The sequence below is a fragment of the Leucoraja erinacea genome, chromosome 22, assembly GCF_028641065.1.
Source record: "Leucoraja erinacea ecotype New England chromosome 22, Leri_hhj_1, whole genome shotgun sequence".
Lineage (NCBI taxonomy): Eukaryota > Metazoa > Chordata > Chondrichthyes > Rajiformes > Rajidae > Leucoraja > Leucoraja erinaceus.
Window position 1 is genome coordinate 23,339,691 of NC_073398.1, and position 24,218 is coordinate 23,363,908.

Genomic DNA, 24,218 nt, shown 5'->3' on the forward strand with positions numbered 1-24,218 from the left:
CAAAGGCATTAACATTAGAAAGTAACTTGGACCATTATTGCTTTCTGTTTACTCTGCAGTTAAAGTAAGCTGTACTTAAATTATAGTCATTGAGCTGTACAGCATGGAAAGAGGCCCTTCAGCCCCACTGTCCATGCTGACTAAGTTGCTTAACTGAGCCAGCCTCACTTGCCTGCGCCTGGCTCATGTCCCTCTATTCTTATCTCACAATTTTTGTCTTTTCATCTCTGGCCTTAGTCCAACTATCTGTCAATCAACCCCCCTACCTCCATTACCTCTATCCACATATCACGTGCCAGATTTTGTCCCGCCTCCAACTCTCTTCCAGCTTCCCCCCCCCCCCACTACAATTAGTCTGATGGAGTGTTCCAACCAAAACAACATCTATCTATGTTCCCCAGAGATGCTGTCTGACCTGCTAAGGTACTCCTGCACATAGTGTCTTCTTTAATAAATGAGCAGCTGTAGTTCCTTACATCTCTATTAGTAAGCCAGTTCTGAATCTGAACAGTACAACATTCTTCCAGAACCACACCTGTGGCTAAAGATGATGCAGGTATATTTTCAAGGCCTCCACAAATTCTTCCCTAGTTCTAGGACTGGGGATTTATCTACTTCAATATACTTTAAAATTACCATTATCTCCTATTTGGTAATTCATATATTCATCTAAGACATCACTATCCGCCTGCTTTAATTCCTTAGGTTTCATAATCTTCTCATGGATGAGAAATATGGATCACAAATGGATGACAAAAAATTCTCATGGATCAAAAATGGATGAGAAATATTCACAGGGTCATAGGGTAGATGACATTTTGGGTTGGGACCCTTCTTTACGCGGTGAAAAAGTCTTCTCCAGTTTGAAAAAGAATCCCGGTCCAAAACTTCACCTCTCCAAGTCCTCCAGCGATGCTGCCAGATCTGCTGAGTTGCTCCAATACATTGTGTTCTTTTAAAAAAATCAGTATCCTCAGTTTCTTGCGTCCACATTTAGGAAATGAAACTGGACAAGCAGTGGAACTGTCAATGGGAACACTGTCTTTGAGAACACTGACCATAATTCTATAATTTTTAACGTAGCTTTTGGTTAAGGCCTTGAATTGGGGCAAACTGATTGTAAGAGCTTAAGGATCTGGAGAAAGTAGATTGGGAGCAAACAGTTGTAGGTAAAATAATAGCTGACAAGGGGGAGGTTTTTTTTAAAGAGAATTAGTTAGATTTCAGGACCAGTATGTTCTGGTAAGGGTGATGGGCAATGATAACAAGATTAAGGAATTTAGGATAACAAAGCATATTGAAGAATTGATCAGAAAAAACAAAACTAATGGCAGATATAAGCAACTGGGATTGAGGGAGTTTCTTGAGGAATATGTAAAAGGGAGAATTTAAGAAAGAAATTAGGAGCACAAAAGGTGGTCAAAAATATTCTTGGCAGATAAAATAGGTATGTTGCAAAGCCTACCTGAAGCGTCGCTGAAAATCTGTCCCAGCCCGTGTGCGCGATTTTGGCGCCATTTAGAGGGGGGCGGGTTTAAAATGCGATTTCCCCTAGGCTGTTCAAATCGAGGATGTTCAGCCTAGTTAATTATTAACGAAAAATCGCTGGAAGATTCCGTCGCTTTAGCTATTATTACTTTTCAGGGCTTTATATAATTGTCATAGTAGTTTAAAAATTAACCTCTAAACCCCCGACCGCCGGCAACGGGTCGGATCTCATACAGGGGACAACAGAAGGTAGGCTGTTTATCTTTACGTTAAAAAGGGCTTCTTAAGATCCCTTTATATAAAGTTTAATGTTGCGAGTAGCTAATTTTGGCCCCATTATATCCCGCAGTATTTTTCTGGGCATTTGAGGGCACAAATCTACCGCAATGTGAACGTTCTAAACCAGCGCGTTCACAGGAACCCACTAGAAAGCTGATTTAAATTGACTTTAATTTACAGCAATTGAACACTAAATTCCTTCCATTTGGCCTATAAATTAATGTAAATGAGATTTAAAAATCATGTTTTATTGTGAATTATTTGTGAATATTATTTGGACACTTAGGCTATTTAAAAATGTTAATCATTTATTAAGAAATAGATAGATGTTTAGATCTAGTAATTGAAGTTTGAAATTAGCTCCAATTGGGTAACTAACTAATTATATGCTTTAATTTCAGGTCATCCAAGTAAGATTGTTTTATATTTGTTTCAGATTGCTTCAATCTATGATAACTGAAAATTTCATTCAGTTCTCTTAATTTTTAAGAAAGTTATGGGCTTTTGACTGTCCACGATCACAGCTTTTTTGTTATGTCCATAGAAAATCAATAGGGAATAAGATGCTAATTTCCGAGTATGAAAATGGCCATAACTTTTGAAATACTTGAGATATGAAAGTGAATTAGGTGTCAAATTAAACATCTTTTTATACTTTATCTGATGGGATAAATTGCAGACTTGATTTTTAAAATCTCAAAATTTTGTAACATTGCTAGATAAAAGAGAATCCTAAGACATTCTCTCAGTATATCAGAAACAAGAGTGTGGTCGGGGAAAGAATGGCTCCCCTTAGAGACCAAAGAGTTAAGATAGGTGTGGATTTATATGATGTGGGCAAGATCCTAAACACTTATCATCTGTATTCACCGTAAACACAAAAAGCTGGAGTAACTCAGCAGGACAGGAAGCATCTCTGGAGAGAAGGAATGGGTGATGTTTCGGGTTGAGACCCTTCTTTAGTTTCGACCCGAAACGTCACCCATTCCTTATCTCCAGAGATACTGCCTGTTCCGCTGAGTTACTCCAGCTTTTTGTATCTATCTTCATTTTAAACCAGCATTTGCAGTTCCTTCTTGCACATTTCATCTGTATTCACCATGGAATCAAGTGCGTTCAGGGAAGGAGTTATCTGCGACCGGTCACTAGTAAAGAAGAGGAAGTGTTGGACATCACTGAATGCATGAGGGTCAATAAAGTCCCTGGGAGGCAAGGAGATTGGGCTCTAACAGAGAAATTTGCATCTTTGTAAGCCTCAAGATTGGATATGAGCATTGTGGTAGGGAAATTATTGGAGAAAATTCTAAGGGACAAGATTTATGTTCATTTGGAAGGGTAGAGAATGATCAAGGATAGTTAGCATGGCTTTGTGCATGAGAAACTCTACCTCACTAATTTGATTTGGGACGGTAATTAAGTAGACGGATGAAGGAAAGGCAGCAGATGTTGTTGGCTGCGTGGACTTTAATACGACATTTGAGAAGAGGTAGGCCATACACGTTAAATGGTTGGATGTTAAAGAATATTGATGAACAGAGGGATCGTGAAGTCCATAGTCCCCAGAAAGTGGTAGTGTAGGTGGGTAGGATGGTGAAGGCATTTGATAATGTTAGCCTTCATAGGTCAGAACATAAAATATAAAAGTTGGATGTTATGTTCAGAAGTCCAGAAGTCCAGAACAAGGGGTCACAGTTTAAGGATGAGGGGGAAATCTTTTAGGACCGAGATGAGGAAAACTTTTTTCACACAGAGAGTGGTGAATCTCTGGAATTCTCTCCCGCAGAAGGTAGTTGAGGCCAGTTCATTGGCTATATTTAAGAGGGAGTTAGATGTGGCCCTTGTGACTAAAGGGATCAGGGGGTATGGAGAGAAGGCAGGTACAGGATACTGAGTTGGATGATCAGCCATGATCATATTGAATGGCGGTGCAGGCTCGAAGGGCCGAATGGCCTACTCCTGCACCTATTTTCTATGTTTCTATGTTGTAAGACACTGGTTAGATCACACTTGGTGTGCAGTGTGCACTATAGCAACACGTGGCTTGCCTGTGAGAGAGTGCAGAGAAGATTTGCCAAAATTTTACATTTTAAATATTCAGCTCACCTGGTCTGTTAGTTTTCTTTTGAGAATTTTAACTTCAATTTCCAGCTCACTCCGTCGTTCCAACAATGTCCCGGTATGATAGGAAGAATCCACCTTCAGTTAAAAAAAGGGATATTGAGAAAAAATAGATTATTATTTAGCATATAAATATAGGCAAGAGTGGCAAGAGTTAATTATCACATGCATCTGCACCATTCCTGCTTGCAATAGGCACATTATCACAACAAATAAATATACAATGAACCATAAATTATCAGTTATACTAGGTAACCAGACCATAACAGTGCAATCCAAAGTACACAGTGCAACATTTTACAAAGTCCATAGTAGTTTGCTGCTAGAGTTGTGGTTGGGTTGTGCAGTAACTTAAGAGCCTGATGGTTGACTGGAAAAAGCTGTTCTTGAACCTGGAGGCAATGGCTCTTAGGCTGCTGTAGCTTGTTGCCAACTTTAGTGGTGGGACGGGAGCATGGCCATGGCGATGTGGGTCTTTGATGATATTAGTTATGATTTAGAGGCAGTGCTTCCTGTACATCCCTTTGATGGAGGGGAGGTTGATACCTGTGATGGACTGAACAATGTCCATCACTTTCTGCTGCCTCCTTCGTTCTTGGAAGTTTGAGATACTGAACCAGGCCGTGATGCAACGAGTCAGTATAATCTCCACTGTACACCTGAAGTAACATGCCAAATCTCCTCAGACTTCTGGGGAAGCAGAAGCATTGATGAGCTTTCTTTGTGCATCACTGTGCTGAACCCAGGTTAGACTATCAGAAGATAGACATAAAATGCTGGAGTAACTCAGCGAGACAGGAGAGAAAGAATGGGTGATGTTTCGGATTGAGATCCTTCTTCAGAGATGTTGCACGCCTAGGAACCTGAAGCTGTGACTCTCTTCTGCCATTCTGCTGATGAAGACAAGTTCATAGACCCTCGGTCTTCCATTCCTGAAGTCAACTGCACTCAGTTGATTTCCTTAAGTCAATTGAGTATAGAATAACTGCACTCAATTGTATATCTAAGGAATTGGTAGATGGCCTAGCAATTCTTGCTGGTTTCATAATGGCACAATATCACAGAATTGTTACGCCACATAAGGAGTTGATGAAGTCAAAATTAGAACAATCCCATCAGTCTCATTTCCCTGATCATTTTCCACAATCTTGCAAGTATTCTCTCTTTCACAGATATCATTTTTTCTTTTGAAAGCCTCTATTCCACCATCCCAATAGGAATGTATTCCATAGCATTACAAATCTATACATAACTAAAACTCTGATCTTGTTATCTTCCTGTTTGTCGGTCATTCTATTTGCTCAAAAACGGTTTGCGATAGCGCTACGATTTTTCGCCAGTTCACTCACCGTTTTCCTGTGCTCCGAATCCACCAAGTTTTGTTCCGATCGGTTGAATGTCGTCAAAGTTAGCGAGTTTTAAAAATCTTAAAATCAGCGCATGCGCAGATCGATCTCTTCTCCTGCCTTCCAGCGCCACACGGATTAGTCTCTTCCCCTGTCACTCCCCAGGACGGTCCACCCCTTCCTGCACCATTGCGTCTTTAGTAGAGCTGTGGAAAGCCAGCGGAGGTTTCCAACCGGACTTTCGGAGGGACCTGAAGCAGCCCAGCCCCAAGCAGCAGCCCTGCAGCTCCAATGTCACCAAAACGGAAAGCGGAGAGTTTGATCCCGGCGGAGGAGAGCATCTGCCGCCCGCTGTGAGTCCAAAACGCACTGCCATCGCAGCGCCCCGCAGCTCCACCCCTTTACCTTCGGGTCCCCCTCGCTGGCTCCTGCCCCCTGCCCCCTCCCCCATGATACCCCTAATGGCTCTTCCCCTATCTTTTCTCCAAGCTCTCCCCCCCCTCCCGCCCACACGCCGGCGTGGCAGTAGCTGCTGGTGCTTCCGGGCCGAACCGAGGTCTGACTCTGAGGGCACCGATGGCTGATGCTGCTCTGGGGCATGCAAGAATGGAGAGAAGCGGCAACCTCGAGATTCTGGGGAGGGAGAGTGGGGGATAGAGGGAGACGAGGGGAGCAGGGAGTGGAGAGTTAAGAAGGGAGGGAGCGAGTGACTGAGGGTATGGAGAGGGAGGGAGAGGTGAGGGATGGATTTGGGGAGGGGGGGAGGAGGAGAGGGAAAAGAAGAGGATTGAGGTGAGGGAGAATGGGGTAGGAGGGGGAATAGAAGGAGAGGAGGGGGGAGTAGAGAAGGGGGGAAGTGGGGGAGAGGAGGGCAGTGGGGAGGGGGAGGTGATGAGGGATAGTGGGGGGGGGAATAGGAGGTGAGGAGTGGGGAGATGGGGGTTAGAGGGATAATACGGGGGTAGGGAGGGGAGAGGAGTTATGGAGGGAGGGAGGGAGTGACTGACGGTAGGGGAAAGGAAAGGAAGAGAGAGGTGAGGGAGGGAGGGGAGGAGGCGAGTGGATAGAAGAGGGAGGGTGGAGGAGGGGGAAAGATGCTAGGGATGAGGGGAAATGAGGGGAAATGAGCTGCGCCTGTGCAGTTGGGGGCTATGGGTGAGTGGTGGAATATTGCGTTGGGGAACCAAGCCTCCTGTGTGACAGGGACCCGACGGGTCCCACTTAATCTGGTGTTTGTTTAAAAGGGATTTCCTCATATACCACCACAGCATCTTCTTTCCCAAATTTTAAATCGCAAAATTCAAGAACTGTTTCCTTCCACCATCCATCCAATAATGAAAATAGCTTCCTTCCATTTAAGATAACTAAACCCAACACACCTCTTGCACATTTACATCATTTCTATTCTCATTCTTTGCTCCAAAATACAGCATATATTATTTACATGAACTTGAGCAATGTCAGGCCAAAACCACTTTGCTGCTATTTGCAGCATTTTCGTCTCGCTCCTACAATATGTTTCACCACATACTTATCCGTATCAAATAACATATTTGTCCAGCAAAGACCCATTTTCCAAATCCACCTTCCTGTATTTTGTCATAGTCCTCTCTATTTCTGTGTATGAATTATTATTGAATACCATATGTATTATACAATAGGGTGGCACGAGGCACAGCTGGTAGAGACCGAGGTTTGATCCTGATCTCATCAGATGCTCTCTGTGTAGAGTTTCCACGTTCCTCTTGTGACTGTGTGAGTTTCCTCTCATTGTTCCAGTTTCCTCCCACATCCAACAGATAGTGATAGACTTCAGGAAGCGAAGGGGTACACAGACCCCAGATTGCATTGACGGCACCGAAGTAGAGATGGTTGAAAACGTCAAATTTCTAGAAATCAATATCCCCGATAGCTTATCCTGGACCACCCATATTGAAGCAACAATCAAGAAAGCACACCAATGCTTCTACTTCCTTAGAAGGCTTAGGAAATTCGGCAAGTTCCCAACAACTCTCACCAACTTCTACAGGTACGCTGTAGAAAGTATTTTATCGGGATGCATTACAGCTTGGTTTGGCCCAGACCATCACACAAACCAACCTCCCCTCTATTGACTCCATTTATACCTCACACTGCCTCGGCAAGACAAGCAGTATAATCAAGGATGAGTCATACCCTGGCCACTCTTCTCTCTTCTCCCTTTGGACAAAAGGTATAGAAGTGTGAAAACGCACACCTCCAGATTCATGTACAGTTTCTTCCCAGCTGTTATCAGGCAACTGAATCATCCTACCACAACTAGTGAGCAGTCCCAAACTACTATCCACCTCATTGGTGATCTTTGATCAGACTTTACAGGCTTGAACTAAACGCTATTCTGTTATCATGTATCTATACACTGTAAATGGATCGATTGTAATCATTGTCTTTCCATTGACTGATTAGCATGTAACAAAAGTTTTTCACTGTTCCTCTGTAAACCTCACAATAAACTAAACTGAACTAAACTGAACTGGTTTGTAAGTAAATTGGACTGTAAAGTGCCCCTCGTGTGTAGGGAGTGGATGCAAAAGTGGGATAACAGAACTAGTATGAACTGGTAGGTACACAAAAATGCTGGAGAAACTCAGCGAGTGCAGCAGCATCTATGGAGTGCAGGAGATAGGCAACGTTTGGGTTTCGGCCCGAAACGTTGCCTATCTCTTTCGCTCCATAGATGCTGCTGCACCCGTTGAGTTTCTCCAGCATTTTTGTGTACCTTCGATTTTCCAGCATCTGCAGTTCCTTCTTTAACACAATAGTATGAACTGGCGACCGATGGTTCGCGTGGATCCGATGTGCCGAAACACCAGTTTCCATGCTGTATCTCCCAATCAACCAATACCATAAAATGGTGAAAGACTGAGATAGGATGGACAGAAATGACTATTTCTGGTAACATTATTTTCTCATGTGGTGACTAACCATTGAAATAAATTGCTTATGTGAAATTGTTTCTGATCAACCTATCACTACAAATGTTATGCATCTGTAATACATAAATGGTCCAACTACAAATATTGTACTGTCTTTACCTGAGATTTGACCTTTTCATAGGTAAATTCAACATATGAAAGTGAATCAAGTGCAATCTTCAACTGTATTTCTCTTTTTTTAATTTTTCGTAGCTCTTGTTCCTTCTCTCTTTGTTTTAATGTGACAGTGTCAGACAATATTTTCTTTTCGGTTTGGATAAAACGTAGCTGCAAGTCCAAGGAAGCTCTGTTAAAATTATAAAATAGATTGATTACATGCAATTTTGATTTTTGTCATTAAATCTCACAAAAGAAACCTTAAATAAAAGCAGCTAATTCATCTATTAATTAATCAATCATTTAATTAATTGGATGGATAATTATTGAATTAATTAATGAGAGTTGTTTTATCTCACTCAAAAGATCGCTATTGTTCTCAATAATATTTTGAAATGTTTTTCACATACCAAACGTGTATGTGCCTAGAATGACACATATTTCAGCATGTTGAAATGTTGATGTCAAATGGCCCACAGTATTGCACATATGTTGATGTCAAATGGCCCACAGTATTGCACATATGTTGATGTCAAATGGCCCACAGTATTGCACATATGTTGATGTCAAATGGCCCACAGTATTACTCCCAAGGCTCACTGTTTCCCCAATGTTGAACACAAGAAGGAAGTCAAGGAGCCCAGTCTGGAGGCTGCATAAGGAGAAATGTAGGGAAGAAAGATCTAGTGAGTGGGGGCATAAGGATCCAGGTATCAGTGGGAGGTTGGACTGGCATTTTGCTAATGGAGTCAGGCCTAATTTTATTTAGGAAGGAACTGCGGGTGCTGGTTTACACCAGAGATAGATACAAAATGATGGAGTAACTCAGTGGGTCAGGCAGAATTTCTGGAGATAAGGAATAGGTGGCATTTTTGGGTCTAGGCCCTTCTTTAGACCTGATGGTAGAGGATTTGATCAGGGCATGATCTTGGTGACTGGTCATTGTGGAAACTTGATAAACTGGATAGTTGTGCTGGAATCTTAGAAGAATGGTTGGGTAAGATTTTGATAGATGGATCAGATCAGGAATTTGGTGGAAGGTTGTGATGGAAAGATTATGCAGAATAATGTGGTAGGAGAATGATTGGGGATAGGTGGAGTTGTTGGAGCAAAGATCAGAGCTGGGATTAGGGGTGGGGGTGGGGAGTTTTTATTGTTGACTGAGCTTTATTGTTGGTGGTTTGAGAAATAATTATTTTTTGGCAATTGTGTAAGCAGATCAGTAGTGTGGGTAGGCCAGGCAAATATTGTAAATTTGACTTGTAGAAGCACCAGCTTCCAGGCCTCAAAAGTAATGTGAAGACCCCTCTCTGCATGAGCAGCCTGTACTGTCTGCAGATCACATGTACTGTATTTGGATGAAAATTGTAGAATTGGTATCCAAGAGCTGCCATTGGTACAATTGCGATGTTTTGGCAATGGTACTGTTGTATGGATGGAAAATCACAAACCTTGTGCATTCTGCAATAAGTGTCTGATTTTCCTGAGAATTTTACATTACAATGAAACTTAGTTGTGTACTTATTTTGAAAATGTGGCGCCATATGATGGAACTTATGCCTAATCCTTCTTAATTCTAGATTTTTAAGCCCCAAAGTAATAAACATTTTGCAAAGATATATGTCAACGTTTGGCTTGTGTGGCAAAGCACCTTGTTCTGCTGTCTCATAATTCAAGAGGCCTGATTCAATCTGAGCTCTGGTGCTATCTGTGTAGTGTTTGTAAATTCTTTCTGTGATGGAAGTGTTCAAGATGTTTGTTGACTAAGTTTGCATGCTTATGCATTATTGTTCCAGGATAAAGTAGACACAAGTTCTGTTTCATATTCTTTTGTACTTTATGTACAAGGAATACATCGAGAACAATTCATGAATTACTGAAGTTGTGATCTGTGTCTCCTTCCACTGGATGTATGGACACTAAGCGCCCACCATGCAGGATGTGAGAAGAGTCATCTTGCTCTTCACTACCTCAACTCTCTTAAATGCCTTTGGTCTTGTTTTACACATGCAAAAGCTGCTTCCCAATAAACTTCACAGAAATCTTTTGCCAATGGCAAACCATCTTCTAGAGGATCAAAGACTTTCTCTCTCCTTTTTAAGAGCCAGATTTAAACCCCTTTCTCACGGGGCGACTTGACGCAAAAGTTAACCAGAGTTGAACATCGTGGGAACCTCTTGCGATAACCGTACGGCATTCGTGACCACCGTGGACCACCGTGGCGCTAATGGCAGGTACTCGTGTAACTTGGTGACTCGGGAGAAAATTCAAACAAGCTTGAATTTCTCCAAGAGTGACTTGTACACTTGTGGTTGAACATTGCAACATTATATGCACGTAGTGGCCAGTGCAATATCCGTACTGACTCTTGCGTGTACCGTGGGAACTCCTGCGAACGGTGAACCCGGAAGCTGGACAGAGGGGACAGAAGGTGAGTAAAAATTGTCTTCTGTGGGATTGAATTTAAAAAATAAAGATTTGCATCCGCATATGGACATCAACTTATTCATGAGTTATGTTAATGAGATTCAAGAAAATAACTATAATCTTTAAAAGGGACTTTACTGAAAGGTCCCGCATTTTTATGGTCCGTGAGAAATTTTTCACATGTACTTCTTTGAGAGATACAGCTCGGAGTCCTCGCCGACCAGCGATCGATGCCTTTCCGAAGCAGGGTCCGGAACACTACCAATCAATGCTCTCCAGAGACCCGTGTAAAGAAGTGAACTGCACATGTTGGTTTAAAACAAAGACAGACACAAAAAGCTGGAGTAACTCAGCGAGTCAAGCAGCATCTCTGGAGAAAAATAGGTGATGTTTCGGGACGAGACACATCTTCAGACTCAATTCCGATTAGGATGTCTGAAGAAGGGTTCCGATTCGAATCGCCACCTATTCTTTTTCTCCAGAGATGCTGCCTGACACGCTGACTTACTCCAGCTTTTTATGTTTTTCTTCCCAGATCTGACTTACCTGCTGAGTTACACCAACATTTTGTGTCCTTTTGTGCGTATTAACCAGCATCTGCAGTTCCTTTAGACATTACCTAACTTCAGATTTTAGAGATATAGCGCGGAAACAGGCCCTTCGGCCCACCGAGTCCGCGCCGACCACCTATTCTTATACACTCCAGGGACAATTTTACAATGTTACCGAAGCCGATTAACTTACAAACCTGTAATCTCTGGAGTGTGAGAGGAAACCGGTGCACCCATGGTCAGGATCGAACCCCGGTCTCTGGGGCTGTGAGGCAGCAACTCTACCACTGTGCCGCATGTAGTCAGATTTAATAAATTGCTGGTGTTGCTTCCAAAGACAGAGGCACTTATAATATTAGATCAGAATTGCATCTTTCCGCTAATAGAGTCAATTATTAGTCAATTAATAATATAATCAATTATTGTTGGTGACATTTCACCTACGAATATCAGACTATTTTCGCAGAGGTAAGGGCCAATTAGGCATAGCAAAAGGTATGAACACTTTTAAACATTTTTTTCCGACTATTTTGTCAAATGCAAATACAGGGAGAATGATCAAAGTGCTCACATGGCTCACTCTGTTAGAAGCGTTCTGAGTTTAAATGTTCCGTGTATTCCTTCTTAAAGTATAAATTTTTGTGTGGCCAGGGGTGCGATTGAGAACAGCTGAGAAAGGGCGGAGGGGGCGTCACGAATAACAGCGTTTCCCTGGCCATACTATGGCCTATTCCCCAACCGTAACATTAATCAAGCTCTGTCTAACTCCGCCTTCACACCATCCCCCTGTGATATGGGTTAGTCATCGCTGGGCGGGCTGTGGGCCGAATGGCCTGCCAATGGGAGTCAGAGACTTGACACTGAGATCCATTGTGCAGGAAGGAACTGCGGATGCAGGTTTTTACCGAAGATAGACACAAACGCCACCTGTTCATTTTCTCCAGAGATGTTGCCTGACCCATTGAGTTACTCCAACATTTTGTGTCTGTGTTCACTATGAACATTGAATTATTTAATTTTAGGTAACTTACACTCTCTCTCTCTCCCCTCGCCCACCACCTCCTGCCCCCCCCCTCCCCCCCCCCTCCGCCCCCCGGGGGGTCGGGATGGGACTGGAGTTGGGAGGGAAAGGTGGGGGAGTCGAGGGAGAGGAGGGGGAGACAGATGGGGGTGTCTTCATTTACTGGCGGTGGGTGTCTGTCACTGAAACAGGCAGGTGGGATTTCACATCCACCTTGTGTGTGCCTCTCTCTCTCTCCCTCCCTCCCTCTCACACAGGCTGAGAGCTCTCTGTGAGTGCACATCTCTTTCTCCCCCTCTCCCACGCACAGTAAGACCGAGGTACTGTGCTCAGTCCATCTGTGTCTCCCCCATACACAGTAAAACTCTGCCTTGTGTGTGTATATACGTCTCCCCTCATTTCTCTCTCTCCCCCCCACCCCTCTCTTTCTCCCCTCCCCCCCACCTCTCTCTTTCTCCCCCTCCCCCACCTCTCTCTTTCTCCCCCCACACACAATAAGACCGATGTATTCTGCTTAGTCTCTCTTCGCTCCCACACACACAGATAGACCAAGGTCATGTGCGCTCTTTCTCTTCCGCCAGTCACCCCGAAGTACATCACACTGCCTCTGTGCCTCTCTCTCTGTCTCTCTCCCCCTCTCTCCTAAGTAATGTGGCATCTTCCTGCAGTAAAGTCACGGCATCAGTACAGGCATGTCTCCAAATGAGCCAATTCAACCAAGGGAGGATATTTATAGTGTGTGAAAAAAAAAGTGACATCATTTGTGCCACGTGATGATTTAATTACACTTGACAGTTTACAATGTTCATTCAAGATTTAACGGGAAAGCTCGGGAGACGGACAAGTCACTCGCACAAATAACAGAAATGCCGAGTACCGTGGGAACTCTTTGTCTACCCCCCCGTTATATCATGTGATATCGTGCTAGACCACGACCACTTCACTCTGGTTACATCTTGCATCAAGTCGCCCCATGAGAAAAGCCTATTAACCAATGAGCATTTTTCTTTTGTAGAGATGTGATTTCATCAAATTTTAGATATGGCAGAAGAAAATTTAATTGCCAGTTAATTTGTCAGATCCTCAAAACAGTAAAACTTGAGATGTATTCCCATGATCACATGAAGCTCAAACCTGACTAATTTGGCCAATAATCATTCACACTTTGGTTTTGAATATATAGCTAAATGTAAAGGCTACTGTTGTCATTATCACAGGATGGACAAATCTTTCCATTATTTATGACAAACCTTTCTCCCATTAATGCCGATTCCGTCTCTTTACCCATCTCAATCGTCTTATGCAACTGGTTGCAGTCTTGCTCTTTATTGTCCAATGAAACTCTTCTTTCATCTAACTCTTTCATTACTTCCAATTTCTCAGCTTCGATTATTCTACATTTGTGCTCTATTTGGTGGACAGAAGTAAGAAGTTCCTTGCGTTGGTCATCTAATTCAATTCGTGTCTTCTCCAAATTGCTGAGATAAAAAAAGAATATTTTAACAAACTTTGGAAGGAGCAAAGCTTTCAAATTTTCAACTTAATGCATTATTTTGCCGTATTATGTTTTTATACATAACCTCGATAAATGGATAATGAAACATTTTAACATAAGCATTCATTCACAATGGAAGAAAAAAGAGAGATAAAAGCATAAGATGTGGGACTCTTGATGGGTATTGTGTAAGTATTTTCAAGTTCAGGGCTTCAGAGCTATCTGATGGAAAATAAGCTATTCTTAAAAATAGCTGACTGAATTTGAAGAACAAACATTGAATAGAAGATTTTTTTTTTCTGGCAAAACATTATGGAGATTAAAATTTGTGAGAAAATTATCACAAACCTAACTAAATCATTTGTTTGATGATTGGAATATCTGATGAGAGTGGCCCATTTTTGCATGTTAGCATCAAGTAACTGGGATCAAGTGAGCAGTGTTATTAGACTGTCATTTCAGAGACCTAGACTGATAGTTTAACATGATAGCTTGTGAAATTAAATAGAATTTCCTTGATATAGTTCTTATAGTTTCATCCTGCCCCTCTTTTTCCTGTCTTAAATAATACACTAAGGTTTGAAATTTTTAATCCAAAAACTCAATTTCCAAATCTAGAATGTATAGACAATTATGGCTAAAACATTTGCAAACTCCTCAATTGTTTCTTTTAATCTTTCAGGAAATAAAATATAACATCCAGGACAACCAAGCATTGTAAATTGCCCCCATTTGTAGGTGAATGGTAGAATCTGGGATGTATTGATGGGAATATGGAGAAAATAAATTGGGATTAGTGTAGGATCAGTCGATGGTCGAAACATACTTGTTGACTTCTTTTATCTATTTTAGATCTCATAATTTTTCCATGAACCTAGAATGAATTTTCAATGTTATTTCCTTATTTTCTATTATAGTCTCTTTATATTCATATTCAATGAGGCTACATGTCTCCTTAAGATTTTCTTCTTCACTGTTACTTCTAAAAACATTTGTTAGATTTCTTATTTTATGCACAACTTTGGTTTAAGAGAGATTCCTTTTACGAATCACTGTTTATTTACTTTATATCCCTTTGCTGACTTACAATGCTCACCAAGTTCTTACATTCGTGTAAATCTTATTTTGGCTTAATACCATCTGACCGTATTGTTTCTTAGCCACTTATCCAACACAAAGTCAGATTAAAACAATGCATTAGAAATAATTCAGAGAAGGTTTATCAAACTAAACCTGGAATGGGCAGATTGTCTAATGGGGAAAGATGTGTTTGTATCTGTTGGAGTTTAGAAGAGAGGTGACTGAGGGTCTTGACAGAGTGGTTAGAGAAAGGATGTTTCTTCTTGTGAGGGAATCTTAATTAGGGGCCACTGATCAAACATAAAGGGTTACCCATTTAAGACAAAGATGACATTAACTGTTTATTCTCAAAGGGCTGCTGCAAGTAGAGTCTGAAAATGTTTAAATCGGGTATAGACAGGCCACACACAAACTTCCCATCTCCATCCCTTTCTGCCTTCCATAGTGACTGCTCTGCAACTCCTTGGTTCACTCATCCCTTCCCATCTAAACCAACCCATCCCAGGTACTTTACCTTGCAATTGCACAAGTTGGAACACATGTCCATATACCTCCTCCCTCCCCTTCAGTTAGGCACCCAGCAGTCCTTTCAGATGATATAGAGGTTCATATGCACCTCCTGTAACCTATTCTACTGCATCTAGTGTTCCCGATGTGGCCTCATGTACATCAGCGAGTCCAAGCATAGACTCGGCAACCATTTCGCCAAACACTTGTGCTCAGTCTGCCAGCCTGTGGGATCACCCGGTTGCTTTCTATTTTAACTCCTTTCCCATTGCCATACTGACCTTTCTGTCCCCGGCCTCCTCCACTGTGAGAGCGAGGCCATGTGCAAACCAAAGGAACAGTGCCTCGTATTCTGCTTGGGTAACCTACAACGCAATGTATACTCCAAACATGTTAATTATCCCCTTTTTATTTCTCAGCTCCACTCGTATAGCTTTGCTGGACAAACCATCAGTAATGACATCTCAAACGATTGCTAGGATTCCCTCCCCGAGAAAACGACTCCCTCTCAAACGATTCCCTCCCTGAGAAAACATATAGGAATTCCTTCATAAGAAGTACTGCAGAGGTTCAAGAAGATAGCTCACCATTCCCTTTTCAAGGGCAGTCAGACACAGGCAATAAATGTTGATTGTGCCTATGATGTCCACATTCCAGAAAAACAAATTAAATAATCAATATAAGGTTAAATAAAAATAAATTCCAGAGCTTAGAAGCTCAGCTCCAAAATTTACAAAGTTTAGTTATCCTCATAAATTCTGTGAAGTAAAACGTTCAAAGAATCTTTCAAGAAAATAGCTGTGAAGCAGCAGTAGTTGTTTATAGATTTGCCTGTTGATTTTTAGCCTCCATTGCTGCTTTCACCTTGCTTTCAGGGATGTGTTCCAGTTTGTTGAGGAATATCATGGATATACATTCAAACTTATGAATCCACATTATAGTTGTTCTAATTAGGTTATTTAAAAACAATCCATGTCTCAAACAATCTCTTCAGAACAGCCTGATGTACTTGGCTAAATGTGGAATTAGTGAGATGGAAGTGGCTTCTTGATAAGCAGTTAACCCCACCATATCTTTCAACCCATTTCCAACCCATGTTGTAAAATTAGATAAAATGTGGCTGACTGTGACTGCAATTTTCTTGTCAAGTCAAGTCAAGTCATTTATATAGCACATTTAAAAAACAACTCTCGTTGGCCGAAGTGCTTTACATTTGTTATAAGAATAGCACAACAAAACAAACTACATACATATATACATGTAGCCCTCACTCAGAGGACGTCAGGAAAGGATTGGGAGTATAGATAAGTCTTTAGTCTTGACTTAAAAGAGTCGATGGAGGGGCAGTTCTGATGGGAAAGGGGATGCTGTTCCACAGTCTAGGGGCTGCAACCGCAAAGGCGCGGTCGCCCCTGAGCTTATGCCTAGACCGTGGGATATTCAGCAACCCCAAGTCGACTGATCTGAGGGGCCTGGAGGTGGAGTGGTGGGTGAGAAGACTTTTTATGTAGGGGGGGGCAAGCCCATTGAGGGCTTTGTAGACATGGAGGAGGATCTTGAAGTTTATACGGAACCGCACAGGGAGCCAGTGGAGAGAGGCCAGGATCGGGGTGATGTGGTCCCTTTTTCGGGTGCCCGTCAGGAGTCTCGCTGCGACGTTTTGGACCAGTTGCAGGCGGGAAAGGGAAGATTGGCTGATGCCAGTGTAAAGGGAGTTGCAGTAATCTAGGTGGGAGGAGATGAATGTGTGGATGATCTTTTCCAGGTCATCAAACTGGAGGACCTTGTGTAGGAAAGAACTGCAGATGCTGGTTTAAATCGAAGGTAGACACAAAATGCTGAGTAAAGATAGAATAATGGAAATAATGGATACATGAGTCTACTTGAAATAGTCTGCGTTTTGACTATAATAATAGATGTGGAGGAGGATTACATAAAGACTGATATCCGGAAAGAAAATTGCAGTTAGATACAAAATGCTGGAGTAACTCAGTAGGTCAGGCAGCATCTCTGGAGAGAAGGAATGGGTGACATTTCGGGTTGAGACCGTTCTTCAGTAAATTAAATCAGAAATGGTGTTTGAAATTAAGGCCTGGCGCTCGGCCTTTGGGGTCATGGTCCAAGGATAAGTAGGAGGAGGTGTCTGATAGTTGTCACCTGGCCTCTCCGTCAACTTATCTTTGCTTTTAACTCTGCTTCACCCACACTACCATCCTTCCTGGGATGAAGCAGTTACATTACAAGAACATATTTGATAAATTGGGCCCACAGTCTCAAGTATTTAGAAGAGTTAAAAATAAACTTATTGAAGCACGTTTGTTTCTAAGGGGTCGTGATGGGGTGGAAGGTGAGGGGCGGCAATCTCAAATTTGGGGATACAATCATAACATAAAGGAGTGTCCAAGTAAAACAGATATATAGAAATTTCTTCTTTCAGAGGATTGTAAATCTTTGTAATTCTTTAACCCAGAAAGTTGTATATAGTGACATAATAAGTATATTTAAAGTGGACATAGTTTTCTTTGGACCACAATGAAATAATGTAGTAAGGAAAGTGAGAATTGAGGCCAATGAAATGATAAGGCAGAACTAATGAACTAGCACAGCAGGCTTGGCAGATAACATGAACTACTTCTACTTCTTCTTTGTTCCGCTATCATTGTGTCATTGATTAATAGCGAGACTCTGTTTTTCAATAGTTTTTAAGTTCTTTTCATGCCCAGCCTATAAAATGGTCCCAATAGTGGCCACTCAGAATTGCAGCACCACCACGTCTTTTAATAAGCAAGTTCTCAAGAAATTACTAATGGTTCAGAGCCTTCAAAATCTTGGTTTAAAAAATTTGTGCCACTAATGACTATTCTGAATTGAATGCATTCTGTTTTAAACTAATATTCTGAAATGTTTAACTACTTGCTTACATAAAAGGAGTTAAAATTACAAGTCATTTCCTACCCCAAAAAAACAAGTTATTTCAAAACATTAGCATCGTGTGTGCTGATTGCAACATTCGACATTTCCAGAAAGTGACAAATGTCAGTACCGAGAAACAAAAAAAAAAATTAAAATAAATTTGTGGTCTGTTATAAATAATTACATGTTAATTTGCTCATGCAAAATATGCTGTTGGTATCTAAATAAATTGCATCAATCTCCTATTTTCTGAAGCAGGCATACTTGCGTTTGCGGTTCAGTTTCTGGATATCTTTGGCCATTTGGCTAGGAATGGTATGCAGTTGGACCAGATCAATCTAAATATACAAGAAAATATACAAGAACTTTTGTTTTTTCTTATTGGGAAATTATTTATTTAATGTAGTTATACTGCATCAACATGAACTAATTAACATACATAGCTCTTTAGTAATATTTCCTTGCTTCGAAAGTGAGTTTCATTCACATTAAAAAGAATAATTTTTATCAATATCAACAGACTTATTATATTAATAACGGAGAAAGAGAAGTGGCAACTTTGTTTTCCATCCAACGCCAGCTACCATCATCCAGATATTTTACCCACTGACATCTCGCAATCATCCTGTAGTCTCACTCTTTTACCAACAAAAACAATTGCTCAAGAAGTCTGAAGAAGGGTCTCGATCCGAAATGTCACCTATTCCTTCTCTCCATAGATGCTGCCTCACCCGCCGAGTTCCTCCAGCTTGTGTGTGTGTGTGTGTGTGTGTGTGTGTGTGTGTGTGTGTGTGTGTGTGTGTGTGTGTGTGTGTGTGTGTGTGTGTGTGTGTGTGTGTGTGTGTGTGTGTGTGTGTGTGTGTGTGTGTGTGTGTGTGTGTGTGTGTGTGTGTGTGTGTGTGTGTGTGTGTGTGTGTGTGTGTGTGTGTGTGTGTGTGTGTGTGTGTGTGTGTGTGTGTGTGTGTGTGTGTGTGTCGTGTGTCAGTCGCCGTTCCAGTTCCTGGTTTTTCAGTTGCCGGCAGTCCTAAGTGGACAGGCTCACCAGTCTTGATTGAATGCTGTTTTTTATTGATGCAAAAAAAAAAGGAAGCCGATAATGGTGATGGTCAATATCCATAATGGTTAGGTGTATCAGGTGTCCATCAAAAACTCCACTGCCCAAAATGTGCCTTGCACCAGGTTTTGCACACCCATCATTTTTATTCTTCGTTGGCATATATTGGCTCTGAATCCTCCAAAATCTCTCGTGTAATTCTCTTTTCATATTCAAATCCCTTCATTGTTTTAACCCTCCCTATCACTGCGTCTTCTAACTAAACTTTTCCTGATTTTGAGCATGGCCCCCTCTCTTAAACACTATCATTGGCAGCTGTGTAGCAAGCTGTGCGATCCAATACTTCAGAATTCACACCCTAAATCCATCTACCATCTATCTCTGTCTTTAAACATTACAACTTTTTAAAAAAAAACATACATTGAAAATATTGAAGCATTTAGGATTTTATGAGGAGATAAAATGATCTAGCCTTAGATTGTTGTGATTAGAATGCATACGTATATTTTTTGCAAGATCATAATTACAGCATCCAATGAATAGAATAATTGTTAATAACCAACTTGTCAAGTACTCATTTAACATGTGCTGCAAGGTTTCATGCTATGAGACATCATGCATGTGATAATCTGAATAATTATAACAGTTCATCTCACGTTCTCGATCAGCGAATGAGTCAGATGCTGGATGGCAAGGTTTCCATTGGATGCTGGATTATCAATTCAATTTATAAAACTTCAATAAAAGCAAGAATCATGACGTCCAAATAGCAGTTTGTACCACTCTCACCTTCAGGCTTGCTTCATTTTCTCCCTTCATTTCTAATTCCTTTTGTGAAATTTTCACATCTACAATTTTCTTTTCCAAATCTTCTTTTGTCGTTTTGATGTCCCGTTTCCTCTGTTTAATATCTCGCTTTAGTTCAATGCAACTCTCTTTTAGCGCTTTAGACTTTCTTTCAAAATCCTGCCAAAAAAACCCAATAGGAAAATGTAAAAAATGTAATAACTCCAGCAATCAAAAACATACAGCTGTTGAACAATGATATTAATTATACAAGCAGCTCTATCTCTCCATATTAGGAAACATGCACTGTGCAAGCTTAATGCCAAACAGTGAGAAGACTCTGCAACAATGTGGAAAATAGTATGCTTTGTGTTTTCCTCAAATGGCAAAAATAAGTTTGCTGCTGATCCACTTCATATGCACATTTTTATTGAATCATTGTTACATACTTACACTCTGACGCATGGCCTTGTATGTTTGCAAGGCCTTTCAGGACAGTACCATCACATGAGCATTGGGGTGAAACCCTGCCCACAAAATGCCTGAGAATCTCTACCAGTTGGCTGAGTCATGGCCTGGCTTAGAAATGGTCAAAAACGATGAAAGTTTCTAAATGATCCAAGATATCTATAAGTATTAAACATTCCAATTCATCTAAAAATAAGAACCAATTACATATTTTCAAATGAAACATTTTAAAATATTTATATAAACCCTTGGCAATTGTTGTGAAAAATTTATAATTTATAATATAATAAATGAATTTACAATAATATTTATACATATCATAAATCCATTATAGAGAACTATTTACAGAGAACCATTGACAATTTTAATTTTGGGACATAGGAACATTAAAATAGGAGTAGGATGTTAGGCCCATGAGCCAGTCCGCCATTTAGTGAGATCATAACAAATCAGATAGGAACTTGAGGGGCAACCTTTTCACTCAAAGGATGGTAGTTATATGGAATGAGCTGCCAGAGGAAGTTGTTGAGGCAGGTTCTCTAACAGAATTTAAAATACACTTGGAGAGGTAAATGGACAGGGAAGGTTTACAGGGATATGGGCCAAACGTGGGCAAATGGGACTATCTTAGGTAGGGCACCATGGGGTCGGCAAACATGAGTTGGATCGAAGGGCCTGTTTTCCTGCTGTATGACTGTCTTTTGCCTAAATACATATACAGTTACACTCCAATAATCTGGCCAGTTCAACACTTGAGGTGCTGAATTTGCAGATTTTCTGGACTATTGGATATTACTACTAATATTAAACACACCTTTAACTCGTTTTTTTAAAAGGATGTTACACAGTATTATATTGTTTTCCAGTGAACTGGTTAATTTTAAATGGAATGCAGGGCCTACTTTATGTCAGGACCCAGTGATTGGAAAGGGGTCGTGAGAACCAGGTCCAAAAAGATTGGGTAGGCAGAGGTGGGCAGGAGTGTTTACTTGACAAATATACATACATATGTTCATAAAACGATGCAGTGTGAAGCCAATCAAAAATAGAAAGCAGTAGAACTCTGATAATCAGGTCCTGAACACTCGTTGGTGCCCCAGCTTCTGCACTCCCTGTTCAATCACCAGGTTCCAGTTCCTGCAATCACTTTAAGCTCATCTGCTTCTGTTGGCCACCCTCTCTTGAAACATTAAATGTTACTGTGTAAAATCATATCTAGGATAAATACACACCGTCCTCTTTGTTTCAGGTTTGAGAAATCAGGAATTAGAGGGCATAGGTTTAAGGTGAGAGGAGAATGATTTCAGAGGGGCAACTTTTTCAAAAATAGAGTGAAATGTGTATGGACCAAAACTTCCAATGGAAGTGGTTTGAGGCAAGTCTATAATGACATTTAAAAAATATTTGGTTAAATATATGGATAGGAAAGGTTAAGTGAGATATATGGGTCAAACTTGGGCAAATGGGACTAATGTTGATGGGCCTTCTGGTTGGTAGGGGATGGGCCAAGAGCTCAATGACTATAATTTTATAAGATTGAATTGAAGGCTTAAAAACTTACTGCGGCCTTTGGTAGTCTCTCAAAGTCTTTTTTAAACATTACCAATTCTTCTTCTAAACTGTAACAAAATAGAATGATAAGATCTGGTTAAATGTTTAAGAAGGAACTGCAGATGCTGGAAAATCAAAGGTAGACAATAATGCTGGAGAAACTCAGCGGGCACCTGGAAAGACTGCTTGGGTCCTTGAATGAAGTCAAGGGGAGAAGTAAAGCGACAAGTGTAGCATTTCCAGCGGTTGCAAGGGAAAGTGCCAGGAGAGGGGGTGGTTTGGGTGGGAAGGGACGAATTGACCAGGGAGTTACGGAGGGAGCGGTCTCTGTGGAAAGCAGACAGGGGAGGAGATGGGAAGATGTGGCCAGTGTTGAGATCCCATTGGAGGTGGTGAAAATGTTGGAGGATTATTTGTTGTATTGAGTGGTAGAGTGGAAGGTGAGGACAAGGGGGACTCTGCCCTTGTTACGAGTGGAGGGATGGGGAGCAGAGTTACGGGGTATAGAGGAGACCCTGGTAAGACCTCATCTATAGTAGAAGAGGTGAACCCCCGTTCCCTGAAGAATGAGGACAGCTCCGACGCCCTGGTGTGGAACACCTCATCCTGGGTGCAGATGCAGCGTAGACGGAGGAATTGGGAGTAGAGGATGGAGTCCTTACAGGAAGCAGGACGGGAAGAAGTGTAGTCCAGATAGCCATGATCTGGTTAAATGATTAGTTGTGAAATTGTGAGCTTTATTTTGGAGCCTAATTATCCACTCGTGTTCAAATGAAATTGCTGTTCAGCAGTTAGAATGTGCATTGTTTTGCAATTTAAGGTTAACTTAATTCAGAACTGCCTTGAATTAACTGATAAGATTCCTATCAAGGTGATCCTTTGGCATTAACCTTAAATTGCAAAACAATGCACATTCTAACTGCTGAAGAGCAATTTCATTTGACACAAGTGGATAATTAGGCTCCAAAATAAAGCTCACAATTTCAATATATCTATCCAGGAAGAAACACATACAAGGCCAAATTAGGTAAATAATCTATATATCTTATCTTATCTATCTATTAATATATAAAACTCAAACCCATCCGACGTCCGCCTGCAGTACGGATCCCTTCCTGCCTTTTGATTCGTTGACGGCTGCTCATTCCTATCAGCTTCCAACACACTTCGAAACAAAGTTGCAAGACAGGAACACTGAACTTTTCACTGCTGCAGCAGGCAGGGGAGGTGCAATTGAGGGAGGCAGGGGAGTGCTGGAAACTTACATTTGGCAACGGCTTCAGTTCCATTGGAGGAGACGGGTGCATGGTGGAATATTGGGTTGGGGGAATCACACCATTGGGGGAGCAGACCCAACGGGTCTGCACTTGGTCTAGTTAATATATAAAACTCAAATCCATCCGTCCGCCTGCAGTACGGATCCCTTCCTGCCTTTTGATTCGTTGACGGCTGCTCCTTCCTATCAGCTTCCAACACACTTCGAAACAAAGTTGCAAGACAGGAACACTGAACTTTTCACTGCTGCAGCAGGCAGGGTAGGTGCAATTGAGGGAGGCAGGGGAGTGCTGGAAACTTACATTTGGCAACGGCTTCAGTTCCATTGGAGGAGACGGGTGCATGGTGGAATATTGGGTTGGGGGAATCACACCATTGGGGGAGCAGACCCAACGGGTCTGCACTTGGTCTAGTAACTATTAAAACTCTGATCTTGAATGTGGATGTATTTGTGCGTGTGTGTGTATTTATTTGTGTGTTTGTGTCATGTTTGTCTGCGATTCACATCTCCTCGAAAACACAACGGCTAATGGTGAAATTTTTACATATTCCGATAGAGATTTTTACATATTCCGATAGAGATTTATCTCATGATGTCAAAAATCTCATCATCTGAAAAATTTTCATCATTTCTTGAGTTATTTATTAAAATTGTTCACAAATCTGAAACCTTTTATAAAGCTAACGGGCTGATAACGTCACAATGGCTCTGCTCCTCACGGCCCGCTGCGCACTGTTTTCCATGCGCAGCCTGCTGGGCACTGTTTTCCAAGCGCTGCGAGTTACGT

General features: G+C 41.4%; 1 protein-coding gene across 5 annotated transcripts in view; it reads right to left on the reverse strand.

The window, feature by feature from the left end:
• ccdc146 (coiled-coil domain containing 146) overlaps positions 1 to 24,218 on the reverse strand; it is an 87,857-nt gene that overhangs the window by 27,410 nt on the left and 36,229 nt on the right. For all 5 annotated transcript variants that reach the window (XM_055653144.1, XM_055653142.1, XM_055653145.1 and 2 more), the window contains 6 exons: positions 22,166 to 22,223; positions 20,140 to 20,316; positions 18,561 to 18,634; positions 13,552 to 13,779; positions 8,306 to 8,492; positions 3,871 to 3,963 (listed from right to left, as the gene is read on the reverse strand). In XM_055653144.1, the coding sequence (XP_055509119.1) occupies positions 3,871 to 3,963; positions 8,306 to 8,492; positions 13,552 to 13,779; positions 18,561 to 18,634; positions 20,140 to 20,316; positions 22,166 to 22,223 (817 nt within the window). The remainder of the gene's footprint in view (positions 1 to 3,870; positions 3,964 to 8,305; positions 8,493 to 13,551; positions 13,780 to 18,560; positions 18,635 to 20,139; positions 20,317 to 22,165; positions 22,224 to 24,218) is intronic.